The following is a 24,014-nucleotide window of genomic DNA, read 5'->3' as shown; positions in this document are numbered from 1 at the left end:
TCCACGTTAAGTTATGCCAAAAATCTTTACTTTCAGCTGATTAACAACAGTATGTCCCCAAAAGTCATGACTTACAATATTTTTCACTTCCCGGGTTGTTGACATAGTCTCATTTTTCAAAAGAAGCTTCTGCCAGCCACTAGATTTGGTATTTTCAGTAACAGTAAAACATCAAAAATCAAGAAAGAAGGAACACTTACTTGTATACTATGGCCCCATTAACAAAAATCTAAACCTAGGTAACATTTGGAAAGGGCAAGTACCTCCAAACTTTGGAAACAGTGTCATATTTTACATGCAGAAATGAAAGCAAATTTGATCTGTTCAGTTTCCCTATGAAAACGACACTGATAGGACACTGCCATAACACGCCAAAATACACTTGTTGAAATATCAGTGAGGTATGCTACATAAAATCACAGATTAAGACAAAAGAGACCCTGCCTGTCCACCCCCTCTAACCCTTCTGATTTCAGAACAACTTAGAGTTTGTTTATTAGTGCCATTTGTCTGAATAGATAAAAAAAAGCAAGCCAAAAACATGAACTGAGTCTTTCCCACCTCGTGCAAGCGCTTTATGCATCAGCCTACCTAGATCTCCCTCCTCCTGGCTGCTAAGAGTTTCCCTGGGTTCACAGAACAGAAAGCACTCCTTCACAGAAATAACTCCAATTTTTACTTATCTTCACATTAGTTAAGTGGTATTTACTTACACTACCTTGTTTAATTACATTCAATACTGCTTCTGTATTGCCAGTGAGGGCACAACCTTAATACCACCTCTTTCAGAGAGTTTCATGCTAGGCCCAGGCCCTTCTCAGCGCATGTGTGCGCTTCTGCTGTTCCGGACCAGCACAGCCAAGAAAGCAGACGGGAAGGAGTTTCCCAACACCTGCTTTGCATCACGAAGACGCAGAGGGAAGGGTTCAGCACACTTGAGAACGCCACAGCTCCAGGAGGCAGACCTCCCCTCCTCACCCCTCTCAATCAGCCTGTATCAGCAACTCCAGGCCTCCCAAAAATCAGCCTGTGACTCGGTCGGCTTTTAGCCAAAATTGAAACTCATTGAGAAACCTCCTACAGTAAATTGTGTGGAAGATTATTATAAAGCAACACAGATAAGCCTGAGTACTTTCCTGGCTTCTGTTTAGATTTAAGAAGAAAAGCTGCCCACTGAATATCTAGATCCTCAAGACTTATTTGCCTTATGCAGAGTAAGGGCTGTTCATAAGAAAGCTTAAAAATTGCATCAATTTTACAACTTGATGACTGATTCTGGTTGCACCTCCATGAACTAAGGCTTTCTACTCACACTTAGGTTGGTTTACAGTGTTACCAGCTACTTGTTCATCCAGGATTTAGGCTAATTTGGGTCCCTCGGTACGAGGACATTGAGGCCCTGGAGCGTGTCCAGAGAAGGGCTACAAAGCTGGTGAAGGGCCTGGCACACAAGTCCTGTGAGGAGCGGCTGAGGGAGCTGGGGGTGTTTAGTCTGGAGAAGAGGAGGCTCAGGGGAGACCTCATTGCTCTCTACAGCTACCTGAAAGGAAGGTGTGGGGAGCTGGGGGTTGGCCTCTTCTCAACAGGTAACCAGTGATAGGACTGGAGGGAATGGCCTCAAGTTGTGCCGGGGAGGGATGCTACTAAGGGGATCCACTAAGGGGATCCGGCTGTTTCCAGCAGGGTGACGGGATGGACAAATGAGGGCACAGCAGCCAACTTCCACACAAAGCTTTAGCAAAGCTCACATACGAAGGCCCTTCTGTCACGAAACACTCAATGGTTTAAAATTTCAATTCACTCTGTATATGGCACTGATCACATGTATATCACTGCTTTTTTTTGTTAATTAATTCTCCCTGTAAGCATCCCAAATCCATGTCAGCACCATAGGGTACATACGGTACTTGACAAGAACTTCACCTACGGCTTTTTTCAGTGACAGACACTACAAGGTAGTGCTACAAGAACTAACAGGAAGGAAATGCTCATTCTTTGCATTGTTTGCTTCAGCCAGATATGCAGCCCCTACATCCTAACTGTACAAACTATTTCCTTTCTCATTATCTGCTATCCTTTCCCATTTCAGGCAACACAATCCATACACGTCCACACAACTTTTCTTCTCCGAAATGCCAGTATGTTTTACAGTACATGCCAAAACCATGAATACCGCAGGCCATTCAATTCAACATTGTTCTCAGCAACGCTGATTTTCAGCTTTAGATCGCAAAGACACAAAAATCCCCGTCCCTAATTACTTTGGCCATCTCCATGCTGCTGCGTGCATACAAATGCATTACATAAATGGCATTTGCTGAGCTATCCCCTAACACAATGCATTTGCTTTCTTCTTTTAATTATTTTATTATTTAATGCTTCCACAATAGGAGGAACACTGTGGTTACCAAATCCATTTCACCCACATTCACGCTGCTGATTTTCATCACCACCGTTCCTTTTCTTCCCAAGCCTGGCATTGTGAAACAGATGTGTCAGAAAACAGGGAAAAGCTCACTGCAGAGAATCCACTACTTTGCAACCTGACAAAAAAAAAAATAAAGAAACTAATGCTGTCTTTTTTCCTGTCTACTCTGCAATTCCCGTCTTTAACTGAAAACACTATCCTTATGCAAGGTTACAGCAGTTGCCACGCTAGTCCCTGCTCTCCAACATAGTACACTTTGTTGTTTATCTCCTCGGTTTCACTTAACCACAGTGTGAGAACCCACAGAGCAAGTTTAAACCTCGGCTCTCTTGAAGTATACACAACGTCCTGAGAAACACGCTTAACAATGGCATCATCAGGAAGCCTTTTAAACAGCGCAGTGTTAATAGGTGTAATTAAAACTGAATTACGTAGTTTTCCTCCCAACATTCCCAGGAGGACAATGTTTTCTTTCATACACTTCTATACGTCGCCCTGACAAGTTTCGACACGCTAGCTTGTTCAAACTCTAGAATGAACACAGGCGCACACACTCTTAACACAATAGGAGCAAAAATATTGTTCAAGCAGCGTCATGGTGCGGCCCCTGCTACCAGACTGCTCAAGCTAAACCAACCTGCTACCTCCGCAGCTTCGAGAACAAAAACTATTTGGCAAAAAGGACATTACTTTAGCTCAAAGTGAATGTCCTTCATTTATTCATAAAGGACAAATAAAACACAAACATAATGGAAAGGTTTACTTTCAATACAATATGGGTGGGTTAGAACACTGTTTGAATATGACAACAGTTCACAACTGTTTCTTAATTAATAGCAGCTTAAAAAAAAATCACTGTTGTTAGCTTAAGAGCACAGCTGCTTTGACAAAGACAATGGCTCTTTCATGTCACAATTTCAACCAGTGCTTACAAGTACCACTTTCCTAGTCAGTATATGCTAAAATAAAGCTCTGGCCCAGAACTAAACTGGATATTGTTTGTTGTTTTTTTTTAAATAGAAAAAGTAAAATATATATCGATTTGTCTGAAAGGGAAAAACTTTTGAACAGTTAAATTATCAACTCAGTCACAACTGCCTATGTAAGTACCTTTTCAGAAAGAAGCAGATGAGATTTCAATTCACTACTTGCATCATTTTACAGAATAAAAAGCAGAGAAACATACAACAGCACTGTGCTTCATTTACCCACAAAAGCTCTAGCTGAAGAGTTCTCCCTCTTCTCCAAACTAAAGTTAGTTCACAACAAAAGTTATTTTAGAAGTCACTACAAAAAGTGTCTTTAAGCCATATTAACATATTCAAATCTTTCTTAGCACAGCTGCCTCTAAAAGCTGCAAGTCAGACTGGGGAGAGGGAAGAAAACAAGTTCAGATGTGCCTACAGTAACAGAAAGCAAAAAAAAACAGTCATTTAAACTGGAGGAACACACATTCAGGAACTAAAATAAATGTTTGAATTCACAACTTACACTTCTGAAGTAGGTCTCTGTTTGTAATAGATGGAGCAGGAGCTATCATTGCTGAGGGGTCTGAGGACTGCACACAGGCACCGCATTTTGAGAGCGTCGTGGCACAGCTTGTCTCAGCAACCCCTCGACTGCAGCTTTTAATTTCCTAGTGCTAACCTTCCCAGTCGAGCTGCTCACTCGAGGACTGCTGCTCCGCGTATGACATCAGCCTGCACACTTGCAGGCTCAGGGATGCACAAAAGTGGGGGAGGCACAAAGTGTTTTCTGACTCAAGCTGATCTGTATTCCACGCTCCAGTTACTCAGAGTAATTGTAATGTTTCAGCTCCAGAAACTTTATCCAGACTGCCAGGTCAGTGATGCAAACGCAGAATATTTTTGGGATATGTTATCTAAGAAAGCTGAAGAATCTAGCAAAAGTAATATTTGAACAAGTGAAGTTTTGCAAATAGCTTCCAGCTATTCTTCCAGCTGAAAACTGGCTCAACACTTGTTTTGCAAAATAAAAGCAACCAACATTACTGACTTCTGGCTTCTTTTTGAGCAAATTAGTTTTTTTCTTTTAGAAATATTTTTCTTACATTTTGTTTAAACAATGCTATGTTTATTTTAAATAAAAGTCAAAAAGCTTAAAAGCCTCTCTCCCCCCAGTAATTACATATTTAATACTGATTACATTGGGTCTATACTCTGTATTTTTAAAGAACTCAACACCCCACTGACTTTTAGATCACCACCCCCTCATTGTTATCCACCTTTCAGGTAGTTCTATACTTAAATTATCTTTTCCCTTGTCATTTTGGATATAGTCTGCATACATGCCCAGTCCTAGCTGCTGCCTCTTCTTTTTCTTTGCTGGACTTTCCTCTTGCACTGAACTTTACAGCTTCTGATGTCTGCCAGGGGTAGTAACATCTCAAGTTCCTGAGACTCCTTTCTCCTCTGCAATTATCCATTTCTGTCCTTTGTATTCGACTTGTTTTTTTGTTTGTTTGTTTTTTTAATTGGTTTGAGGAAAATTCTTTCTTTCATGCCTTAGGTCGTCCATTCCTGTTTCTTCTCTTACTGGAAGGCAAGCATACTTCTAAGATCAGAAACTCAAATGGCAAACAATGCTGCTTCAACTAAACACTATGCCCTTGAGACAGTACTGCACAATTCTCTCCAAAAATAGTATGGTATTATTGCATTGGATCATCTACCCTTGGACTTGAACTGGGATCTTCAAGCAGAACTATGGGACTGAAATCTCATACGACACTGCCAGAGAGGTGTGACTGTTAGGGAATGAAGTAAAGAAAATAAGGATCACATACAGGGGCACTACAGTCACTACTGGAGAAGGGACCATGAAGAACGAGCCAAGAGACAGCGACGGAAACAAACAAAAACACTGATCTCAGCAAGAGTCACCACTCAGCTACACCTGGTGAGCTCCATCTCTTAAGCTCTAAGCCAGTGGCTTAAGACACGATTACAAGTCAAGGTGACAGACCTAAGTATGTTAAATAACTGTCATTTTTCCTTGAGTCTTTCAAATTGGAAGAATTTTAGTTCTGGGAAAAAAAACATGCAACAGCTCTGACCCAAGTCCTCAAACAAAAAGAACCTACAAAATTTAAAATTGTACAAAACTGGAGAAATTATGCTGAGTAGCAGCTCTAACACCTAGATAAAACTTAGAGTGACACAACTGGAATCAAGTAAGACAATGTGCTCCCAATGCTCCAAACTTAAAAGAAATAACACAGCAGAAGACTCTTGTTGTTGTTCTTATTGTGAGAGGCAAATACAACCTCAAAAGACATTTAGCTGTGGAACCTGAATTCCTGTATGGGCTGTACAAGGTTTTATTCCCATTTCTGCATACTCACACACGCAAGTCTCTTTATTGATAGTCACTTTAGTAGTTTGACTATTAACAGTTAACTTAAGGAAATGAAAGATGTTTGTGGCTTTGAACATCTGAAAATGAAAAAGCTTTTTCATGCAGTAATACTAAAATCAACACCTTTCACCCCGTGTATTTATACACACATGAATATATGTACACACCATACATGCACACACATGCACATGCCTTATTTTGTACTAACTGATTAAGACTACCCATGTTGCTTTTACACATGACAGAACAGAACCCGGAAACATCAGGCTGGCATTCACACTGAGTGGCATAGGGGAAAAGCCACATTCCCACTGAATGCCCCTTTTAAATCTCCAGCCCTATCCCAAGTACCACTGCGCAAAATAGATTCTACAAAACTCCTTCTCAAAAAAGGCTTTTCAATACAAGTTCAAAATAATTCTGAATGGGTTAGGGTCATCAGTTTGTAAGTACACTTACAGACTCTTTACCGGGTAGCAAGGACCTCTTAACAGGTACTACAACACTGCTCTAAGAGCATGCCTGATGTTTCAGAAAATGACATAAAACCTTTATGTATGCAATATTCCATCAAGCCAGATGACTACTTACAGTAATTTTGATGTTACAGTGATCCAACTGGCTAAAGAAACAGCACAGTTAATGCTTCAAAATAATAGCCAATTCCGTTTGAGTTGTTTTTAGTCAGCGACCGTAAAAATGCAGTAACAAAGCAAGTATATTATACAGAATAAAAAAGAAAAGAAAACAGAGGTAAAAATTCTGAAGTCTCACCTAGGGCAACTATCCAGATTTTGTTTTTTGTTTTGTTTCATTTTTGTTGATAACGTTCCCAGCAAAAGCAAGTAAGCTTAATAAACTGCAGAAATTACTAATTTTATGATATAAGAACCTGACTTAAAAATGACCTGCTAGTTTTTTCTGTAGAACACGTTTCAGAAGCACAGTTAAGACATGTTGTCAGTTTACGAAGTGCACAGAGTTCATGGCAAGAAATAATCTGATTTAGACAGCAAAAATTTATATTCTAAACCGAACCACTGTAGATGGTTCCATTTCCCTCACTCTAAAACACTACTGAAAAGTGCAGCTGTTAGAAACTTGATGCTCAAATCTAAGAATTCAAATGTCTGTTTCTCTGCCATATATCTGTTGGTATTAAAGCACATAACTATTCCGTAGAAACAGCCAACAAATCATCATAATTTCTTGGAAGTCTAAACCAATCTTTGAGAACTCTGGAAAAAGTCTCATTTCAATACTGATCTAGTATTAACTGCAACGTGGTCGTTTTGTTACTATTGCAGTCATGATAATCCTCAAACCCCACGGTAATTTTTACATTAAAGTTTATGAGAGATGCTTTCACATAATAAAACCATTTCAACTAATTAAACAAGGAGACAGTTCTGTTTTCCTTTTCCCCACGTCCTTAAATCAGTTTATTCCAAGCAAAAGTGCCTTTTTCTCTGTACATTTAAAGTACTGTAATTAAAAGGTTTCTTGTATTCTGAGACGAAAAGGCTTAAAATTGCTCAAAGCCACTTTCCCATTTCTTCACAGCAGCTGCCTGAAGCAGAATTCTCAGTTGAGCCACTTGCTACCTACAGCAATGGCATTCAGCAAAACTGAAGGGCTTAGGATAATAAAGTAGGGGTAATTTAAAAAAACAGGATTCACTTCTGTTGACTCATGCCTTACAAGACAATAGCATTAAACAGAAAGCTGTTTATCAGAACTTATCTCCCCCTTGAGCTATCTTTTATGAACAATGCAATTGCTTTGAACCTCCTCCCCCATCTGAATTACGTAATTGCTCTATGATACTTATATTGACCCCACCAGGGCTTGACAGCAGGCTGACTTTACAGACCAGAAGCTGATTTTTGCTTAGGACAAACAATGCCCAAAGCAACACAGAAGAGATGAAATACTTCTCTTCCCAATTTGCAGAACAATTCACTTTCCTCTCTCATATTCTTAATAACCGTTTCTCAGACATACCCGTTCCCTCTGTTTTCCCAGAGTTCTGAAAATCCACATAATTCTTTACAAATATCTCAAAATCTTAAACGTAGGTGTTTACTTTGCTATCACTTACCATCTCCCATCTACAGCTTAAATCCCAGACCTCTGTACAGAAAGAGCACGAAAGCACAAACAACAACAAAATCTAAACCTAAGAGCATTACAAACCCGTAGGCTTAAATCACCTAAGTATTTTAGCATTTACAGATAATGCTACTGGAAGCAGGCAATTTGAAAGAAAACACTAAGGAATTCGATTTTATTTTTCTTTTGGTCTTGTTTAACTTTAATTTGTTATTGTGTCTGACTAAAAATACTTTTTCAGCCTAAACTGCAATGTGAATTTGTGGCTCTATTTTCCAAAGGGAACAAAAGATTTACTAACATAAGTAATAGTTCATAGAATGGCTCAAGTTGGAAGGGACCTTAAAGACCATCTAGTTCCAATCCCCGAACTATAGTTCATAGTCTTTAGTAGCTGGAAGCTTTTTGATTCATCCCGTTACGAGTAAGAGTCCTAAATATGCCACAAACTGTTGCTGTTAAAGTAAAATGCAAGTTGGAAGAACTTAACATTACAGAAAACAAGTCAATTATGCTCCTCTTCGTTTAGGGAGAGTTAAGAATATTTAAAGAATCTTGTCTTTGGTCCATAACGTCTGGAAAAGTCTGGAAAGTCTGGAAAAAGCAAAAATCAGATATCGTGCTAGAATGTGTCCTATGTCTAACCTTAAAGAGAAGGTCATGATTCCATCCTGCACCACAGGCAGACAAACAACACCAAGCTAACAGCTGCTGCAGCATGTGCTCATCAGGAGAATTTATAGGGAAATTTTATGCAAGCAGATTTAAGATCAAATTCTGGCCTTGATGCTCTTTCCTCAGTGTGATGCTGGGTGTCTTCTATACAAATTCGAGGTCAGTCCCAAAGCTGTGCAACCTCTGCAATGTTAACTCAGAATCCTACATCTTATATAAAGGAGATACCAATTTTGTGAACTTGAAAAGCTTGTGCTCCTCTCTATCACTCAAAATTGACCTAAAGTTACACCATTACAAAATTCAGTACACACTAACACACACACAGGCTTTTACAGGGCTAAGTTACAATCAGCCAACTGTATAAAAAGCCTTCTAGTAATCATGTCAGTTATGCCATATTTAGCAGACTTTTTTATCCTGACATTCTTAAAATGAAGATGATAATAGCTACAGTTTGTTTTACATATCCAAAGTCCAGCGTGTGCTCCATAAGTGATAAAATTATCTCAGTTGATAAGAAGCTGTCAAAGGTGACAGGCTGGCCATGACTGCATCAAACAGCTTTGTGCCGTGGTTTTTGTTTCAAATAAATAAAAATGAAAAAAAAATCTACAGACTACAAGGTAAACATACCTGTGTTCTGTGAGAACATTTACTGCTGATGGATGATTGGCACAGTATGCAAGGTATAAGCTTTTCATTTGTGGCATCAAATTTAGAAAACATCCTCCAACCCTCTGCTGAGCTTCAGGCAACCTAAAAATAGAGTAATAAAGATGAAACTACAGTAATACAAACCAAAGAAGTAAATTACAGCCTGGCAAGGCAGTGTATATTCTTAATGAGTATCTTTTTTTAAAAAATATAGAAGTGTAATATAAAAAATAATATACATAACATTAATTATATAAACAGGTAGATTTCTGTGGTCACTGACCAGCAAACAACAGCATTCTCTTCCTTCTTTACAGCTTTAGCCCTGCTTATAAGGTCACAGTGTAGGCATAACATGGTATATATTCCTAAGATGTTCGTTTGGTCAGCCTTTTTCAAGAACTAACACATTGTTTAGGAGCTTGATTTTTAGTGAATGTACCTACTGGTTACTATCCACATACCTACACTACGCCAAGTCTCAAAATCAGCATTCAACACTTTAGCAAAACAGGATAGAGTAAGCAATAGCATTCTCTCCCTCTACCCTCCACCAATACAGACAACATGCTCAAAATATTCATGAAAGTACCATATTAAGTTCTGATAGCACAAACAGACAGTTACAGTGCAATTACAGATAGTTTTCACACAATCATTCATCTTGCTTTTCAAGGCCATAAAGCACATTTATATTCGTTTGCAACCAGGGCAAAAATGCTGCTTTACCACCACTGATAGAGAAATAATTTCTGTAACTTGTGTTTTATTCATCTTCCATGCTAGAATGAACCACGTCTGCTAAACAGTGAAGGAAAAATTCACTTCAGGTCTTTAAAAAACAATTCTGTGCATAAGAGGCTTTTGGTTTTTTTTGTCAAGTAACAGTAGCCTCAGTTACTCTGGCCAAAAACAAAAACAAAACAAAAAGATGACTCAACAAGTGAAGCAGCATTTAGAAGAAAAGGTTATTTTCACACAGTCTTGGGAACAGAATCAGTTTTGACCAGGTTTGTCTGAAGGCTACGTACGCATTTTTTTCCACGCAAGTGATGGGAGCAGAAAGAAAAATAATATGAATACACAGCATGGTTTTCAAAAGATTTTAGCAGACTCATGTAATTGCGGTAAGAAAATATCAGGATTATAAACATCTGACAATGGCTGCGTGACACCAGCTGAGAACCTGTACAAGCAGCAGAAAGCCTGAATTTTGATTTTGCATCTGTATAAACAGCAAAATTAAGAGTAAGATTATGAGAGCTGTCATTAACTTATTTAGTATCTCCTTAAGGTGCATACTTTGTATGTAGAAGAAAAACTCTCACTTTTTAGAAATCTGAATTATTCCTGAAGTTGCACACAAACTGATGGGAAGTAGTCATACTTCCTTACTACTACCACATCATTCTTAGAGCTACTCATAAAAACATCCATACTAGATTATTTTCTATGTGCAAAGGAATAAATTGGACTAACAAGAGCACATAAGGGTGCTGGAACAGGTGAAAGCCTATTTTCTATTGAGCAACCCCCAACTGAAAGACAGCCTCCTCAAGAGCAGGTTATACAGCCAGTTGCTGATTGCATAACCCACGCTGAACTTACCCAGAAGACCGGGCAAGTTTTCAGCAGTCCTAGACTGCGTTTGTCCACGATACACCTAAAACCCGTGTACAACATATGCAAGGAGGCAAAATGCTTTAACTTCCTTCAGACATTTCCGTTTCTTGCACAAATATTGTGTTTCCTAACATAAATAGGCCAAGTCTTTGTCTCATCTCGCAAACAGGCTAAAGCAAACAGCAGTTTTTGCTGCTGTTGTTACGCGTTGAACTACTCTTGAATCCAGTATTTCACACTGCTCTGAAACTAAGCGAGCCCTCGGTAAATACCCAGTAGACACACTGTTGGCAGAGGCAGGTGCTTTCATGCTGACAATAGTTCCAACAATTCTCTCAGATAAAATATTGGTTTTATGTCGAAAAGAAGAATTTCTTGTCCTGAACGTGTTCATAACATTTCTAAATACCAGTCTGTAGTACATTCCCTCTTAAAAAGTGATAGATGATCCAGTGAACTCTAGTACAAAAGAACTGCTCAGGCTCTCAGGACAGCCGCTCCTCTAAACAGGGAACGTACTAATCCCGCTGAAATACACTTGTCTTGTCCCACTCCTCCACTTCATTCACAGTAGTTAAACTTCAGAAGTCCATCCCTCCAAAATAGGCCCCAAACTGCAAAATATTAAGTCCTACTAAGCTGTTTGCTCCCTCCGTATGGTGTGGGAAGACCTCTGTGAAACCAAAACTGACTGTAGAGATGTTCAAACTGAGAGGCAAGGGAAAGACGTTTCCTTACCTGAGAACACCATCACTGCAGGTATCCCAAAACCAACCACTGAATACCCAGCTGGCACGCCATGCCAGATGCACTGACCACATTGTCGGCTCTCCTTACGTTAAAAGCTAGGGCCCATATTTTATCCTCTGTAAATATCTCTCTTGAAAAAAAAGATTAAATTCTGACACAATGCCGCTTCTGGAGGCATTTCAGGAACAACGGGGCGTTCCCCAGCACAGAGGGAACGCTATTCATAGGGCCACCCTAGCAGGATTTCCCGTCTAGCAGCTAGTCTCCTTCAATAAACGTAAGCATGAGCTAACACCACATTCTTCAAGCAATAGAGACAGCACAAGTCTCAGACTGAAGATGTACTCGGAGCATACAGCTCGGTATTAAATAGTCAGAGGCCCCAATAAACAATCGCTGCGAACAGTTAAGTTGTCTCTTCACAGCGTGGCGCCTGGGGAAAAGAAGTGAGTTATGGCTGCTTGCATCAAGGAGACATCTGTGTCTCCTCTGACCGCCGTTCTTTTAGGAGAATGAAAGATTGACATTATTCTCTCTCAAATGTTACACACGCATTGTAACTTTATGCCACAGATTCTTTGCTGAATTAAGATAATTAACAGACTTTATGAGGGGGTGGCAATTCATTCCCTTTGACTTTTAACTACGCGCATTAGTTGAGAGTATTCTACTAATTTCACAGGAGTAATTAATAAGTTACGTGCATCTCCTTTAACTGCCTGAAAAACAACAATTTAATGCCTGTCACCACATCATATAAACCTTCTGGTAATTAATGCCTTCAAATTCAATAAAGAGCAGAGTTTTATAATGTATTCTGAAGTTGACATCCCAATAATATTCTCATATTTGATACCTTAATTAAAAAGGAATCACAAATATATATACACGTATTATGTATATTTTTATAGAGATTAAATTTAAAGAACAGTGATAACTTCAGCTATAAAAAGGCCAAAGACATGTTTTAACTTCATTTACAGAACTAGAGAATGATAAAGTCTCTGCTGTTGTACGCACGGTACAGGCACCATCGTCCTACAACTGCACCTACATTCTCTAACAGATCAGCAGTTTGGTGGAGTTGTATCTGATAGCTACCAGCTTTGTTTCCTCAGACTTAGAGTGGGTTCCCATCACAAGATCATCTGAGAACAGTAAGAAAGAGATGACCTTGTGGCTCAGTCACACTTGCTTTAAGAACCTGATCAACACCAGTGAGCATAACGGGACTAAAGAAAGCTACAGTGGCAGCCAACAAAGAAATAGTGACATTACAGAATAATTACATCCTGTGTACTCTGAAGAAATTTACCTTAGTTTTCATGTTACCGACATTTACAACATTCTGGTAAAGGCTGTGGAAACTCTGATGAATCTGGCAACTTCTAACACAGACTAACAAAGTCAGCAAACGTAGATAACAACGTAATCAGTATTGCATGCTGTACGTGTGCTTTCTTTTTGCCAGGTTGAATTCAGCTGTTCCTAAAGCTCACGTGACTGCGGTTATCAGAAAAGCATTGTGTAGTGTCACCTATATCCCTGGTCCCTATACATTCACCTGCAGAGCCGATCTAAAACTGGAAATTTTCAGTCATCTGGGCAGCATTTTCTGTCCTTCTCCATTTCCACCAAAAAAAAAAAAGCAGAATTGCAGAATTATACAGGGAATGTTTTGAACTTAAAGCTGGTAGCAGAGAACTTCAAGAACAACTGAAGGTCTGCAAAAATGGCTACAGGACCTCTGTGGCTGACAACTTCAAAGGATGCAGTTTGCGAAAGCAACACAGGATTATGCCATCTCCCAAGGCTTCACAGTTAACAGAGCTGCTGAAATAAGGAAGAAGCCTCACAGCTTTCTGAGCTATTATTTTCACAAACTGAGGCTCTATTCAATTTATTCACAGTCCACCAGACAACCTACCTTCCCTTATTGAGAATTACAGCCACAGACTGACAGCTTCTACTCCCAGGTGAACAGAAGAATTCTTTTAGAACAGGAGACATCTGTTCAATCTCCTGCTACAAAGATATCTATAGAGGAATACTTCAGAACTAGAGATCACTTAGATAAACAGAGAGAGATGGCTGAAGTTGTCTGTTCGGACCCTCCTGTGCTGTGTGAACCACAGCAGAACCGAGAGCTGGCACTGGATCACAGATCTGGAAAGAGCTCTAAAGCACTGGATCGCTTTCTGCCTTCAAGAGACTGGAGCTCTCTTGCTCTGTTTTACAATCAGAAATCCTCTTTTTTGTAACTCAAGACTCCAGCAGCATCTCCCTGCCTTGCCTCTTACCGCTCTTTTCCATCCACCAAAACTAAGTGCACTTGAAGCTGATCAGCGAAGAAATGTTCTTTTGAAGCAGATCAGTGAGAAGATCCCTACTCGGTGCTACTTAGACTTGTTTCACCTTTGTTTGCTAAATGACAAAAAGAAATTACGAAGGCAGATGTAACCCCAAAGCATCTGTCTGGCGGTCCCCAGCATCCGGGCAGCCAGACAAGAAATGTTCCCAGGACTACGACAGATGGAGCAGTCCGCAGGAGCACCGCGGTTATACTGCAGTGGAGGCCAACCTGGACAAGCTCAAAGAGGACAAACCTACAGCAGTGCACCAGAGGAGCTCTCGGGTTTGGGAACACGGCCAGGGCAGGAGGAGGGAAGTGTGGCACAAAAATCAAACAGCATCCTAACAACTCCCTCCCTCAGAACACACCAAAAAAAAAAAAAGCACTACAGCAATATGTGCTTTGAAATCAACCAGTGTTTACCAAAACGGGGATTAAATAAGGCAACACAGCGCAGACAAGAAGAGAAAAAGCATCAGAAAGTTTCACACGTAAGGATTTATTAAGAGATAACTGAAGTGACAAACTGACTCGAGTGGGGTGTGGAACTCAACCAATATTCAACTCCCAGGCACAAGAGCAGGAGTTTGTCAAGCTACGTAGGCTGGCAGCACTACAACTGGCAGAACATCTGCGCTTGGTCATCGTGACATGTCAAGTTTAAAAGAACACCACACCGGATGCTGCAACTTGAAGTGCCTGAATGATGGAACTGCTAGCGCTCTGCCAAAAATAAAATAAAATGATAACTCTATTTTCAGCCTGGGAGCTGCTCTGAGTTTATAGAACAGGTTCACCAGCCAAAAAAACATGGCAAAACGACAAAAAACAAGACAGCAGGGCAGGCGTTCTTCTGCATGATGGGAATTATCATGGATTAGATTCAAAACAGGAGGAAGCTGGATGCTCAAGTCAATATGCTACAATGGAAATTAAACTGAAAATATAACTTGGCATAGCCAGCGTATTGACAGAAAGGAAATAATACAAAACATTTGTAGTAACCCTTCAGTAATCCTGAGGTATCACTTTCTTTGCCCACCTACTACAATCCATTATGTTTCCTAACTTGTTACACAGCAATACTTCACTTCCCATGAAGAAAAAGCAAAGGCCATTAGGGAAGGGTGTGCAAATATAGTTTAAATCACAGTAAGAACTCAAAAGGAAGCAACAATAGAAAGTGAAGTGACAAGAGAAGAGGAAAGATGACAACATTTAAGTACATGGACATACTGTCTCTCTCAGGGATTCAGACGCCACTTAGCTAGTCAAGTCTTAAGTTTAAACTTGCCAAAAAGAATACCCTTCTCACTCAAACACAGCATGGAAGAAAGGCCACTTCAAGAATGTCTCTATTGCACTGCTAAAAGTTATCTTTGCTACACCATCCTTTCCATTCTCTCCAGTCTACGCTGTCTAGAGACTGAAGAGAGGGAGAGAAGCCAGATGGCAGGGGGACATGAGATCCAAAGTCAGCAACAAACCCAGACATAGATTAGTGTCTAGAGGAGACGGCTTACACTTTGTCATCACAAAAGCTTCCTCTTAACATGGAGCAGCTCAGAGGAACAGAGGAGGGAGAAGTCAAAACACAACACACAGAGCTCATCTAGAAGATCACTGCTGCCAAAATAGGTGTTTTCTCCTCCATCCAACACATTCTCTCCTACTCACAGCCAAGTACTCCCAGTAGTTCCCCTGCACAGGCTGAAGCTTGTCTCAACCCTCAGTAGCAATTCAAATGATTAATTTGGCAGAAAACAAGCAAATGTGGATTAGCAGCCACATTAGGTCACCACATGGTCAGACAAAAGCAGAACACAAGCAAGGAAAAAGAACTGGCATCATCTACCTGAATTCATGCAAAGCATTTGACACTGTCCCCTATGATATCCTTGTCTTTAAATCGGAGAGACATGGACTTGATGGATGGACGACTTGGTGGGTAAGGAATTGGCTGGATGGTTGCAAGAGTTGCAGTCAACAGCTCAATGTCTGAGTGGAGATCAGTAGCGAGTGGTGTTCCTCAGGGGTTGGTACAGGGAACGGTGCTGTTTAACATCTTTGTCGGTGACATGGACAGTGAATTGAGTGCACCCTCAGCAAGTTTACTGTTGACACCAAGCTGAGTGGTGCGGTCAGCACGCAGGAGGCAAGGGATGCCATCCAGAGGGACCTGGGCAGGCTTGAGAGGTGGGCCTGTGCGAACCTCATGGAGTTCAACTAGGCCAAGTGCAAGGTGCTGCACCTGGGCCAGAGCAATCCCAAACACACAAATACAGGTTGGATGGAGAATGGATTGAGAGCAGCCCTGAGGAGAAGGACCTGGAGGTGCTGGTTGATGAGAAGCTCGACATCAGCTGTCAATGTGTGCTTGCAGCCCAGAAAGCCAGCCACATGCTGGGCTGCATCCAAAGCAGCGTGGCCAGCAGGGTGAGGGAGGTGATTCTCCTCCTCTGCTCTGCTCTTGTGAGACCCCACCTGGAGCCCTGCATTCAGCTCTGGGGCCCCCAGCACAAGAAGGACATGGGTGTATTAGAGTGAGTCCAGAGGAGGGCAACAAAGGTGATTGGAGCTGGAGCACCTCTCCTATGAGGACAGGCTGAGGGAGTTGGGGTTGTTGTCCCTGCCCATGGCAGGAGGGGTGGAACAGGATGATCTTTAAGATCCCCTCTAATCCAAATCGTTCTGCAATTCTACGCAAAGGATACAACCAAGGTTAAGAACAGGAACTACATTTTCAGTGGAGTTTCAACAGTAGAAAACTGTTAGGACAATCAAATGTGATGCTGACCTTCTTTCTTGCAACCCCAAAGTGCAGAGGTACAAACTAAAAAATATCCAACTACCATTCACCTAACCTATGGAAGGAAAACAGGTTCTCTCATTCTTCTTTCCCTTCTTGCTCTCTCTCTGCTTCATGCTTCCTATATGGTACAGTACAGGCATCATGACTGATTTTTTATTTAGCTTGTTCTTTCTGCCTATCCTACATGCCTCTCCCAGCACATGTTGGTGACTACCATTGTTGAAGACCAAAAAATATTAAGCAAAATCTCTCTCTGAGTCCTTCATCCAAGTCACTTCCCCCAGCCTCCACTGTTGCATCGCAGCTTAAGTTCCCTTCATTCTCTTATTCTCTTAATCACCTAAAAATTTCAGCCTCCAAAATAAAAACCACCACTTTTTACCACCTTCCCACTGGTATGCAGTTCATGGATATTTATAAATTGTTTCCGAACTATGTCAAAAATCTCTACCTCGGCCCTAGAAAGCAATTGCAAATATCCATGTGTGTGAGCAAGCAGTGATTATCAAAACACCTATCACTTTTTTTTTTGCTGTAGCAGCTATAGTTATAGCAAGAGGAACAAAGTTTCATCTCAAACATTAACATACACAACAAGAGAAGTAATAATAATATTTGCTTGTTAGAAATTTACAGTATCTGCTATGCATTGTACTTACTTGGTGCATTCTTCTAAAGACTGTACAAGCATTTGTTGGAAAGAACTTATTTCTTCCAGGTTTCCCATTAAGTATGAAGTGTTTGCTGAGTTTAACCTGGAGCCAAGGTAAATAAAAGGTGTTTAGGTTTGCGGTTATTGACTAATTGTACTTTAATAAAATCCACAACCTTAAAAAAACAGCTTCTTTGATCAAGATCAGGCTGTCCTAGTCAGCAATCAAGCAGAATAAAAGGAACTTGAGGCAGGAATCCCTGCCTCAAGGATCTCACAGTCCACACAAGGAAACATACATTATCACTAAAACTGAATTTTCAACCACATAAACCCTCCCCAGTTCCCAAATGATCTTCAGCCTCATTTTAAAAGCCAAAACAAACTCACATACTTTTCACTAGCTTGTAATGGTCGCAGGTAGTTTGAAAGCATTGTCTGTAGCTCCTTAGCGTACTCGTTTTCTGTTTCTAATATATTTTGTAGCACCTACAATAAATGACAATTGCTAATTGGTATTTAAGAGATACTTCAAAAGGTTCAACCTGTTAACAGTTTAAAACATACAAAAAAACTACTTAGCATGGGGTAAATTTAAAAGAAGGTTCCTGTATTAAACAATTTAGTATCAAGAGAAAAGCATTAAATACTGTGTATTTATGAAACTCCCAGGAAAAAATACACGCGTACACACACAAGCCATCCTTCAGTCACATAACAAAAAGTGTTAACAGAAATACATTATGCTAAAGCAAATTCTTATTGTAAAAGTAAAGGGAGCTATACAGAGTGTTCTTCCAGAGCAAGTAGTTATTCCTTCTGTGTACTGCAAAACACTCAAAGAGCAGAGAATGCTAAAACACATTAGAAGTTGTAAAAGAAACAAACAATGAGCGTTGTTTTCTCAGTCTCAATTACAACGCAGAACAACTTATCTTGCTGGCTAAGTGTTCACTTATTCAGATAGCGAAAAGGTCAGATTTATAAATACCAAACAACCGTCGACTTTACTTAGCAAAATTCTTAGCCTCGTTGCGTTCTTTTTAAATGGGGACACCTAAGCTTCAGCTATGAGTGCAGTAACATACACTACCACAAGAACATTACAAGTTTATAAGATACAGCACACTTGCTTTTTGGCTGAATATAAATCAAACAACTGGAATACTCCCAACTATGTACAAGGAAGCATTTTACTGGGCCATCTCCAAGCAGTCTGCTTTAAGATATCCTCCAACATATTCCCATCAAATTCTACCATGCTTCTAGCAATAAATTAGTTTTTGTCTTCAAGAAGTTAATGATCTAGCAGGGGAATCATCAGAATTAAATGCACTTCACAGGACAGAGTAAGCTTCGAAAACTTTTTGTAATTTATTGCTCATAAGCCACACCAGAAACCTTTTCATTTTGGTACACGCCATATTTGTCAAGCCTACAGTAATATCTCATTTCAGCATTTATAGTGACGACTGTAATTGAGTGCATTATTCACTGTTCTAGTCAATACTCTTTCTTAGGAAATAAAAAAAGCCATTCATTCCTAAATGCAAACCTGATGAAATAACTTTAAATAGTTCAGTATGTCAATGAAGAATTCACTGTTCCTTTCATTGGTGTCATTGATTCTGCTTATTCCGTGAATGGTTCTATTCATTTGGAGAAAGAGAGAGACCACTTTTGAGTTCATTCTTTTGTTGGAAATCTGAACCGAAGATTAAAATGTCTCCATTCTCTGCTAAACATGATGACAGAAGAATGTCACAGAGAAAGCTATAGCTGTTAAATAGAAAACTTCAGCATAAAGTACAATATGGGTGCACATTTTATTTAAAAAAGCTAAAAACCTTTACCATTTAGACCAGAGGGAACCAAAAAAACTAAATCCATATTTGCACTGATCATAAAACAAATTAAAATCCCACTTTCTAACACAAATATAATACAAAAAAGTCAGTTGTTAAAAAAGGAAACATGTAAGTACTTGGGATCCATAAAGTTCAAAACTAAATGCACGATGAATCTTCTCCAACATTGCTTTTCCCACAAAAACCTCCCATCCAGAAGTCATTATATAGCCATTGGTTAGGAAAAGGAGACAAAACCGAGGACGAAAATGTAATATATTGACAAAGCACTGAACACTATCAGAAAACATCCAAAGACAGGGAAAAAAATGCTAGGGATCTTGAAGGGCAGATCCTTTTTCTCGGAGTATTTTCCATCCTTTGCTATTAAACAGCTGTCTGAAGAGGCTGAAATGAAAGTTGTTTCATGTTTTAAAACTCAATTATTTTCCTCTCCTTATCTGGATTTTTATTTGAGGGTTTTCTTGGGAACATGTAAAAGATTGGAGGAAGAAGACAAAGGATGGGGAAAAAAGAATGAGGAAGTTATAAAAGTAAAAGCAGCAACCTGGTAAGTTACTGGAATAAAGAAAATGAATGCAACTAAATGGAACTATGCTACAAAGCCTATATACAGAGCACTAGATACTGCTTTACATTATTCTAGGAGTTCACAGCATTGCACAGTACTTTAGACATGCACATAGCTTTAAATGCCTCTTAAAGCAAGTTAAACCTATTTCCCTTTTTACAAGCAAAGTTTCCCACTCCATACAACATTCTTTGAAAACATTTTTAAGAAGAATAATCTTGCTTACATAGTTCTAAAACATCAGTTTGTGACCTCTCGCGTCCTTCCAGCTTGACTTACCTACCTCACGAAGAAGCTATGAGGATAAAACGTTTGGGCTACGCTTTGAAGCGATAAGCGCTCAGTGTCGTAACTCAGTATTTTGGCACCAGAGCACCCTTACATTCCTCATATCCACAACTCGCCCGCGAGCTCTGATAATCACCTTTCTTCCCTTTCCTGCTTTCTGCGTGTTCTGGCTGCTGCAGGACCCCATGAGACCTCCAAGACCTTGTTTCCACAACTCCACCACAACATTTGCACAGACAAGGCTGGGTACCAAAAGAGCAGCATTGAAGTGGCAGCTTTTACAATCCCTAACACTGATGAATGGCAGGCACAGAAAACCGAGCTCAGGGAGCACAAGCTCTCTCAATCACAAGGCATGGAAAATTCAAGCATGGTTAACAATTCCGTCACACAAAACCCCAGTCATCTCCCTACGGCAAAAGCTACCACCCAAAAATGGATGTAAGTGACCTATGCAAAGCTGATCACCTTCCACAGAGGGAGAAGAGGCAGATTTCACAGCTACGATCCTGGGCACGATCCTGTAGTACATTCCCACTTTATGCAAGTAGTAAGGCACGCAGCTGAAACATCACATTCAGCACTACAGCGATCAATGCATAACTTTCTTCAATCACAAAAATCAGAGACTATCCTTCTTAAAAACAGGCCCTCAAGAAGGGCAATGTAAATCAGCACAAAAGCATTCCGTATCTCAAGGTTCCTCACAATTTTTCATGAGCTTTGATAAATAAGAACACTTGATCCAACTTGAAAAGTGTGACCTCAAAAGGCATGCTCTGTTTTCAATCACCTATCAAATACTTAAATGAAAAATGAAGTCATCCAAATGCTCACACTGTGGAGAAAGTTGCCCGTTTCGTTACCTGATTTTAAAACAGCTACTTAAACTCCAGGCAATTGCCTTGTAAGCCGAGGTAACAATTTTATCTGGGACACCACATTTTAAACTCTCAAGGGATTAACAAGCAAATGTGCCCTGCACTCTCTGCAACGCCTAGTGCAAGGAGCAGCTAAAAAAGCACACTGAAATAAACATCTAGTTTGTATTACAAACTTCAGATGGAGCTATGTGAATCCACAAATACAGAACATGTTCACAAGGGGGGTAAAGAACCAAATAAAGTGGCGAAAGCAGTCTCATCTTCATTAAATAACTGCATAGGCTAATGGCACAGTGCATCTCCCCACAAGGGGAGATTAGCGGAGCCTCCCCTACCCTTTCCTGAGCTTCCTCTGAACTGCCTTTTGATTCTTTGTCCTCAGACTGACCAACGCACCCACAGCTGCTGCCTGCACCACAAATCTCTCCCTAGGAAAGACAGTAATAAATAATCATGAGGTTTACATATGGAAGAATACAGTCACGACTTAAAAGTAGCAAGGAGTTCCAGCAAACCACTCTCAAAACATGTCAAGAGAGATTTTAAGGCAGCTTTTAACTCTAACTCAAGCTACAAACTTTCAGCTACAGTTGCCACAGGTTTATTAGGAACCACCCTGGTCTTGCCTTAGTCTGGGCTCAATTTTGCTATCAGTGCAGACTGATGATAAAACATCAAGCGAAGGGAAGTCCCACGTCTGAGCTATAAGAAGCTAAAGTTGCAGCTGACATTGCAAAACAGAACAAAACCTCAACTCACAATTTAAACTGTTTGAACATTAACCTATATATAAATATCACTATGTATTTAATAATTACTTAAAATCATTATCTTCTAGTTATATTGCCATTGCAAGCACTTATTTTTTAAGACGTAGATGCCAGCTATCCTAATTTAGGTTTTAAAAACAGCAATAAATTCTTACCTCTCTGAAAAAAACTGCATGCTATAGCAACCTCTCATTCTTTAAACAAAAATAACATGAGCTTAAAAATTGGGGGCATTTGCTACACTGTGGAAAAAAGGTGAAAACAAGATAATTATCCAGCTCACTACAAACCAGCTTAAGAACGCTACTCTAGGGTCATCTATATTATTATGAATGGGTCATTCTTCTACCTTATGACATAATATATCCTCAGCAGTTAATAAATAGCTAGCACTCAAAACTGTGGGAATGTTATTACGTCAGTTGAACACAGCAAGGTAGTTGTACTTGAGCAAGGTGAAAAATAACCTAAGAGTATGATGGTTACCAACGTCATTATTTATCATTTAAAAACAAAAAATACAGTCAACTTTAAAAGGCAGCTATGGCTAGCTGTTTCCAGAACTGGATAGTAACTGAAGCCTCCATGAGTTTGACAATAAGTTATTCAGAGAACACTTATAAAAAGCAAACGAAGATATTACTTCAAAAATGCATGGCCTTTTGTAATTTAACCTCCTTAGCTGTGGTTTTAGGCAAATTCAAACATTTATTTTCACTGAAGTACACTGTTACCCCCCAAAATTGGCCTAAATTATTAAATAAAAATTGCAACCACCAGTTTGCCAGTGTCCAAAATGAATTGGATCTTGAGTTTTACCTAAGCCCAAATTTAAAAGCTGCCACTTATTTTACTATCGCATTATGTATATTTATTATTACTTTATGTAATATTAGGACCTATCAAGAGAAACCACATATAATATTTGAGGAATATATTTACCACTGACTTTTTTTTAAACCTAAAGAGAGCTGCCAATTTATTTGGATTAAAATTTCAACGTAGATTTATACTAAGTATAAGTAAGAGCATCATTCTACCTATTGAAGCAACTAAATAACTAAATCCTTTCTTTGCTTCATTCATTTCAGTTTACTTGTAGGGAATATGTAGGCTTCAACATCAAAACAGCAATAAAGAGAAGACATCTTTGCTACTACACACTACAGCAACTTTGGAAAAAATGACTATGAAAAAGACTAGAAAGATACAGTGAAAAAAGATGAAAAGGAAAAGCTGTCTGGTATTTTGTTGCTGGATGCAACACGGTGAGAGCATTACTTCCTGCAATTTGAAGGAATGGGCTTGCACAGGTATTATTCATTGTGACTAGCAGGAGGGGAATACAACAGCCAAAGCATCGCAGCCCTCCGTTTACCATGGCATTATGGCTGTTGGCAGAGGTACCATGTGAGTGGGGAAGAGCAGGAGCTTGCTTCAGTGTTTTCAGTTAGGGCCCAATATGCAAAACTACTGTTCTTCCAGGTGGTTCACGTTATTTATGCCACAACCACAAGAGATGAAAGCATAAAATGATGCTTTATGATCCTGCTAAAAGCTGACAAATAAAATGAACTTTAAAGAAAAAGAAAGAAAGAAACGGGCAGTGGAACCAAAGAGAAAGGAAAGAAAAGCTTGTGCTTTCTTTTTACACCAGCAGGGAGCAGTGGTTAACAAAAAGCGTCTTACTGTTTTTGCTTCCAAAAGTATCTACTGTTAGTAAACAAAGGTTTCTCAAAATGGTTACAACAGGATTAAAGATAGTTTTGGTATGTTTCTTACGTGCATTTACTAAAGATGTATGGGTACTAGACTAAAGAATCCTCAAATGTATTTTAGAGGCTGATTCTATACAGCTTTTCCCATGAAATCAATCGATCAGCATAAGGACAAGGTTCCCAAAGTTAGTTATTGAGTTGATTCATTAGCATAAAAACAAAGAAGGCAAATTCATTGCAAATGTTCAATGTCATCTTCAACAAAAAGTACAAAATATTCTTAATCATTTAACTACACCGGAAATTTCATTAATTCTTGGTGATCAGGGAAGACTGAGTGCATATTTGGGTGGCGGTGAGAGGAGAGAAGGGAAGTTAACAACTAGCCAAGCAAGTAAAATGAGCATAACATATTATAGTAATGCATATTACTCACTCATGTCAGACCACAATTTTGCATCACACTTAAAAATCC

At 39.6% G+C, this 24,014-nt stretch overlaps 1 protein-coding gene and 1 long non-coding RNA gene across 10 annotated transcripts in view; one reads left to right on the top strand and one right to left on the bottom strand.

The window, feature by feature from the left end:
- Positions 1–24,014, bottom strand: part of ARHGEF7 (Rho guanine nucleotide exchange factor 7) — a 120,359-nt gene that overhangs the window by 36,793 nt on the left and 59,552 nt on the right. For 8 of the 9 annotated variants that reach the window (XM_040537164.1, XM_040537140.1, XM_040537165.1 and 5 more), the window contains 3 exons: positions 17,835–17,929; positions 17,448–17,543; positions 9,230–9,352 (listed from right to left, as the gene is read on the bottom strand). In XM_040537164.1, the coding sequence (XP_040393098.1) occupies positions 9,230–9,352; positions 17,448–17,543; positions 17,835–17,929 (314 nt within the window). Of the gene's footprint in view, positions 1–9,229; positions 9,353–17,447; positions 17,544–17,834; positions 17,930–20,303; positions 20,717–24,014 lie in introns of those variants that run through there. The other variant, XM_040537178.1, reaches the window with a different exon arrangement.
- Positions 1,486–9,973, top strand: LOC121059952. Its single transcript, XR_005814690.1, has 3 exons — positions 1,486–2,249; positions 2,491–2,494; positions 9,961–9,973. It is a non-coding gene; the product is annotated as an uncharacterized LOC121059952 (long non-coding RNA).

This window comes from Cygnus olor, chromosome 1 (assembly GCF_009769625.2).
Source record: "Cygnus olor isolate bCygOlo1 chromosome 1, bCygOlo1.pri.v2, whole genome shotgun sequence".
Lineage (NCBI taxonomy): Eukaryota > Metazoa > Chordata > Aves > Anseriformes > Anatidae > Cygnus > Cygnus olor.
The sequence above is the reverse complement of the archived record's forward strand: the minus strand, read 5'-3'. Positions and strand labels throughout refer to the sequence as shown.